This window comes from Myotis davidii, unplaced genomic scaffold, assembly GCF_000327345.1.
Source record: "Myotis davidii unplaced genomic scaffold, ASM32734v1 scaffold897, whole genome shotgun sequence".
Taxonomy (NCBI): Eukaryota; Metazoa; Chordata; class Mammalia; order Chiroptera; family Vespertilionidae; genus Myotis; species Myotis davidii.
The window spans coordinates 596214-602900 of NW_006289393.1; the positions used below are offsets into that span (position 1 = coordinate 596214).

Genomic DNA, 6687 nt, shown 5'->3' on the forward strand with positions numbered 1-6687 from the left:
CCCGTGGGCCCCGCCGTGGGGAGCGGGGCCTGGGCAATGGCGATCTCATTCCTGGTGACGGTGACAACCCCCGTCTGCTGAGAGCTGAACTCAATGGGTTCGCCATCCTCCGCATCGAATACGATGGTCACACACTCCTCCGAAGACGTCCTCCTGACCACCCGCTGCCGCCGCAGGAGGCCCAGCGTCCCCGGCCTCTCCACGTGGCTGGGCGCGCGCTCCTCCTCCCCGGGAGGCCCGAGCGGCGGCCTCCCCAGCCCCACGAGAGTGTCCAGGTTCTCCGTGGACTTGTCCGTGTCCGTGGCCAATGACAGGTCCGAGGGGCTCTTCTCGTCACTGCTCCCGATGTGCAGCTCGTCGAGGGTGTCGTTGTCATCCGTGTCTGAAAGCTGGAGGCTGACAGCCACGCGGCCCCGGCTGCGGGGACCCCCCTCGCTCTGTCCCCGAGGCACCTGCACACGTGGGCACAGCTGCCTCTCCGAGGAACAGCTGCTGGCACCGCTTCCCCGCTTTCCCGGTCTCTCTCCGGGGTAAACGCCTTCTGAAAAGTGTCTTCCGTTCGGCTCCCAGCTGAACAGGCTGTCTGAAACGCTGTGGGTCAGCTGACAGCCATGCAGCCTGCAGGCCTGGCTGGGAAAGGCCTGGGCCCACGCTAAGGAGGCAGAGTCCTCATCGGCGCCCTCGTGGCAATCTGTGTCATAAACAAATGCCTGGTGGGGCTCCTTGCAGGCGCCCCCCATGTCTGCTGTTTTGCAGGGGGGATGCTCCTTGGGGCTACTCTTGATCCCTGGAGAATATATTCCTTCATTGGAGTTCATGCAATCTTTATAGCCCCATTTGGTTATCACGGAGGGAGGTTCAAGTAACACTGTTCGCTTCTGCAGCTTTCTCAGTCCTTCCAGAATGTGGCTTTCCTTGATTCGCGTCAGAGGTAGTTCGTCGGTAGGACTAGCGAAGCCACTTGGGAGCGAGGAGTCAATACTTAGCCTTTTATCCCAGTTTTGTGATGATGGCTAGGAAGGAAAAGCAGAGATCAGAAAGGATAGAGTCCTGTGGATCACACTTTTATAACGGAAGTCCATCCCTGAACTTCCTTTGTTCTAGTGGCTGACAAATATTCACAATACATGCATACATGAATTAATGCAACTTAATTAACTATGAAGCAGATTTCTACTTTGCCAGGCTCTGAGCTAAGCAGTGTATCATTTAAAGAAGTAGAGAATAAGGACCTGCCCTCAAGCAGCATGCACCCAGCAGAGGAGAGGGCTTGAGCACAAATAACTGAAAGTCAAGGGCACAAATGGGTGCTCTAGAAGTTCAGGGGAGAGAGACCATACGTCTGTTTGGAAAAACCTCGAAAGCCACATAAGGTAAGGTATTGCCTTTTTTAAAAACCTACCTAGCCACTGAGAAATGGCTAGTTTTGCTTTAGTTTAAAAATGGGGAGAATGATTTCCAGAAGAAATGTGATGGCAAGGATCCAAACTGGGAAGGTCAGTTTAAGGTACATTTAGGGAATAACCAAAGACAGTTTGGCCTCAGTGTACATGAGAGGTAGAGGATGAATGGAAAAGTAAGTTAGCCCATGTCTTTATGGTGCCTTCCATTCTAACTCTGGATGGTTACAGCGTCATGTGACTTCATGACTTTGTCATGCAGGGAATACCTGGGAAATACACCCACACAAATAGCAGTGGGCATTTGCTGTTAGAACCCATAGTGATGACTCACCTACTAACTGAGAAAAGTCAATTTCCTGTCCTCAGACAGTATCCAATACTTGGGTTAGTTTTGGAGAAGTGACCAAGAAATGACATAGAAAAACATACTGCATTCTACACAGACATTCATATGTTTTCATAGTATTGGTAACAGGACATGGAAGGGCAGAGGAGGGAACTAACGTTGCCTAAGCACCTGTTGTGTACCAACCACTTACATAGAAGTTCAGGGGAGAGAGACCATACGTCTGTTTGGAAAAACTTCGAAAACCACATAAGGTAAGGTGTTGCCTTGTTTAAAAATCTACCTAGCCACTGAAAAATGGCTAGGTTTGCTTTAGTTTAAAAAAGGGAAGAATGATTTCCAGAAGAAATGTGATAGCAAGGATCCAAACTGGGAAGGTCAGTTTAAGGTACATTAATTTTCAGAACAACACCATGAAGGACACATTGCCATCCTGTTTACTAGGGAGGAACCTGAGATTCAGCAAGATCGGTCTGTTGGAAATCACACAGCTAAGGAAGAGCTGGTGCAAGGGTGTGAACTCTAGTTTCCTGGGTTCTTCCTACGACTGACTTCCAAAGTGGCCTGTGGGGCTTTGAACCCAGGCAGCCTGGCTCTGGGGCCTGCACAACTTCATCTCGATGCCGTACCGCCGGAGTTAAGATCAGTTTCTTTTCTCCCCTCTATATCAGTCAATGTCATAATAGAGATCATAGGTTATCGCCGCACCTCTCTCCAATGGAACTTGCAGTTTAATCACAAACCAGCACACAGGAGACCTGGTGGGATGTGGGCACTGACCTAATGCCTTTTTTTAAGGCTGTAAAATTAATGGTGAAGAATGTCACCATTAATTCTTCTTGACAAAGAGTGCAGTTACCATTGGCATCTCCACACCAGCTAACCTCTGTCCCATAACTCTCAACACTAACCATGTGCTCACAGGCAGAGGTTGAAAATGTGTCAGACTCTTACACTGGAATCTCAGCTTTTCAGTAAGCTGTGAACATTTGTTTACATCTAAGAGATTTTCATAAAAATTACTCTTGCTATCAACAATATATATTGTTTATCTGTGTTTTATTTATTTTCTTTTTTAAAAAATTCTTATTGTTGGAAGTATTACATATGTCCCCATTTCTCTCATACTGATCTTTCCCACTCCCCCACCCCCACTCCCAGGCATTCACTACCCTATTGTCTGTGTCTGTGGGTTGAATATCTATGCATATGAGTTCATTGGTTGATCTCCCTCCCACACCCTCCCCTCCCCGGCCTTCCCTCTGAGGTTTGACAGTCTGTTTGATGTTTCTATGCTTCTGGGTCTATTTTTGTTCATCAGTTTATGTTGTTCATTATCCACATATGAGTGAGATCATGTGATGCTTATCTTTCCCTGACTGGCTTATTTGGCTTAGCATAATGCTCTCTAGCATATTTGCTTTAAAAAATTCTTCAGGGTCCTAAGTGCTGCGGATAGATGCTCTTTGTGCTTCCCCTCCACCCTCCTCTTCCCCTGCACCATTAAAAGTCCTTCGGAAATCAGAAGAAATCCTGTCAGTGAGTTTGGGAATTATAGACCACCCAGTGAGCGGACTGCCACAGCCTGGCTTTCTGAGAATGTCCATGATCTCCACAGTCACATTCACAATAAAGGAGAGAAGACAGGCTCTAAGTACCCAGCGAGAGCTTGAAAAGGCTGCTTTAATCAACCCTTAGAAGATGTGCTCAGCACCCGGCCATCCACACCCCTCTCCTCTCCAGAACCTTCCCGTGCTGTGGTTTAATTTGTCCCAGGGCCAGTGGCTGCAAACCTCCCAGGGCCCAGGATCTCTGCCCGGTGAGATTGGCCACATTCCTCAATCAGCTGTACACAGGAGGTTCTGGTACTCAATAACGTGAGAAAAGTTTGGAACAATTTGGAAACTTGAAAAAAAAAGCAAAAAAGCATGAATCCCCATGGGAGAGACCACGGGCGGAGCTGGCATGTCCCACAGGCAGCTTCATTCTTTGCAGAGTTGCTCTGGGAGCAGTTGGCTGAAAGATGCTGCCGAGGCAGGGGCTTGGGTTTAATTCACAGTCCTTTCCTATTTCTTGACTGGACTACAGTTCTGCACATTTTTTTAAAGGACATTCTTGGCCTTTTTGGGAACAAATCCATCCCAACAATTGGAACAACTCCTCCAAGTTTTAGGCTGATTCAACAAGGCCGGTGTAGCTCAGTGGTTAAGAGTGAAGGTTCTGGAATCAACAGCCCAGCTCTGCTACTTCCTGGCTATGAGATCTTGGGCTAGTTCCTTAATTTCTCAGCACCTCAGTTTCCTCATCTATAAAATGGGGGAGTAAGGGGGGCTATTTAATAAGCTATCCTGAATGTTAAATGAGCTAATACCTAGGAAGTGCTAACAAAACTGTGTGGCACATGGTAGTTACTCATTAGGCCAAATTGCTCCATAGCGGGCAGGCTAAGTATATCATGCGGGCTTTTTTTCTGTTTCTAAACAAAACAGCATTGTTTCTAAACATAACAGCAGTAAAAAGGTATACTTATTGACTACAATATACTACCATTGGCTATATATTTATTCGTATGTAAGTTAATATTGTATTCACGTTCAAATTCATATTATATATATTATATTTATTATTATATATATTATATAAGTTAATACTAAATGAGTACCTGGCACAGAGTAAGAACTGTAGAAGTTCCTTAAGTAATATGAATTTGAGCTATTGTTGTAAGACTGTGTCTAGTTTGCTGGATCCCTGAGAACTGGGACTTTTCTCTGTGCTATGTGGCAGGTGTGCTCCTACACCACAGCCATTCTGAGCCAGGACCCTGAAATCTCTGGATCACGGCCACCTGAGTGTCCTAAGAACCTTATTGCGCCGTTTTCAGGAAAGACGTTTCCCTAGAAGATGAAAGATTGTTCTAATTAAAAGAATTTCAGCCAAAAGGTAGAAAGAAAATAACAAAAAAGGCTCTGAGAGGAAGAAAAAGGAGTGTGAGGGCAAAACAGCAGAGCAAGGAGCTCTGGGAGCCAGTGGCAAAGAGAGGGGCCATCCCTGACCATCTTCCCAGTTGGGTGAGCGCCAGGCCCCTAGCAGTCATTATTCACAACCCCAAACATCTCCTTCAAAGGGACAGTTTTGATAATGCCCCAGACTGCTCACTTTGTATTAGAAGTCTGAGTCCAAGGGAATAAGCCCCAAATTCTAGTTTAAAATCCTTCCCTGAGTTATTGTTCAGGGTATGACAACGTTACCCCTTCACCAACATTTTCTGGAAGTTAATGGAATTTTCTGGTTTTCATGCTTCTGAAATTGTAAACTTAATTTACAAGAGTAAAAAAAAAATGACCTCCAAACTGTCTGATTTGGGGTTTCTATTCTCATTTACTCTTGGCTTTTCTTCAACATGAGGAAACTGCAAAAACAGCTATTTCAAATACTTTCTTACATCACTGTGCAAAGATATTTGGAAAAAGCATGAAGGAATCTCTGGTTGTGTGAGCCCACTTCGTAGATGGGACTCATTCCAGCGGTAGAGTTATCTGCAAGCCTGGTAAAGGGACTCCCGGCATCGAAATAGGGACATGCCGACCCTCACTGAGCCCTGGTGCCGGTCATCTACCATTGTACTTTCTTTCTCTATCATGCTACCCTCCAATTTATAGTCAATTAGTTGTGTGACTTCTGGCAAGTAACTTAACCTTTTATGAGACTATTGAGTAGAAAAGGTTAATATAATATATGCTATTTTTGAGCAGTGTATTTTTACAAAGTGAACAGTACTCCCAAAATTCTGGCCATTTATTGAGATAATCTACCATTCTCCCTATTCTCCAGGAAAAAAAAGAAGCAAAATTCTCTTGGCACTCTCATGGGATGCTCAGTCTGGAGTGGCGTGGCACGTGGTCTTGCTGACTCATTAGCACTGAACAGTAACAGGCCTCTCTGAGCAACACAGTGATGGGGAATGTTCATAAAGCTAATGGGAAGCGTCTGAGTTGGTCTGTAGTGTGGACAGTTCCATCAGGCCAGGGCTCCATGTTCCAGGCTCCACCGAAGCACGGAGGGAACTGTCTTCGTCTTCCCAACTCCCTCCCACTATGTCCAAGTCAGTGGGGATCAAATCAACATTCCACTCCTCATGTGCTGTGCGACTTCTGGCAAGTAACTTAACCTTGTGTGAGCCTGGTTCCTCTGCCTCATAAAGGGGACACCGTTATCTCCCTACATAGTTTTTGCGAGGAGTAAGTGAACAGGTACTCAGAAAAATGGTCATTTCCTCCTTAGCCCTCCCGCCCACCTCCCACCTGCTCCTAGAAGATTATTTCCTGGTTCACTCTGACGGTGATGCGCCTTGAAAGGAGGCCTTACCCTTCTCCTGAGGTTCTTCCCATCGTGCCATGTGCAGGAGGAGCCGCTGGAGTACTCGCTGCAGGTGCTGGAGAGAGACAGCTCACTGCTGCTGCAGCGACTGCGGGGACAGAGTTGCCCGGGGAGGACAACCCCCATGCCAGGGCCTTTCAAAGCAGGGGCTCCTGACTTGGCGCTCAGCTGGCAAAAAAGGAGGGAAGCTCTGAGCTGGGGCTTTGCTCAGGGGACAGGAGATACCACCCAACCTCCTAGTGAGGCAGAAGTTAATAGAGCAAACCAATCTCCCAGAGCTACAGTTTTCTTTTTAAAAAGTGAATGATAACAATACTGCCTACCTTCTAGGGTTTACTGCAGGGACCAGCTGGGGTTCTAGATGGGAAGCATATGGCACAGTATCTGGACTAGGTAGTGCCTGATTATTGAGAGCTACCATCCTCATTAGGTAGAAGGTCACCTAATGGAAGTTTCCCATTTTATCCAGTCATGCTGGTCAAGGAAGCAGACCGGTATCAAAACATGACTCTAATGCTACAAAAGGAAGAAACCAGGGTCATATCTTTGGCTGGAGTTTAA

General features: G+C 46.6%; 1 protein-coding gene across 1 annotated transcript in view; it reads right to left on the reverse strand.

Moving 5' to 3' along the window:
- LOC107182774 (nck-associated protein 5-like) overlaps positions 1 to 6294 on the reverse strand; it is a 7704-nt gene extending 1410 nt beyond the window's left edge. Inside the window, exons 1-2 of the mRNA XM_015562506.1 lie at positions 6115 to 6294; positions 15 to 1013 (exon numbers count right to left, since the gene is read on the reverse strand). Of these exons, the coding sequence (XP_015417992.1) occupies positions 15 to 1013; positions 6115 to 6252 (1137 nt within the window). The 5' untranslated portion in view covers positions 6253 to 6294. The remainder of the gene's footprint in view (positions 1 to 14; positions 1014 to 6114) is intronic.
- Between the last annotated feature and the right edge of the window lie 393 nt (positions 6295 to 6687).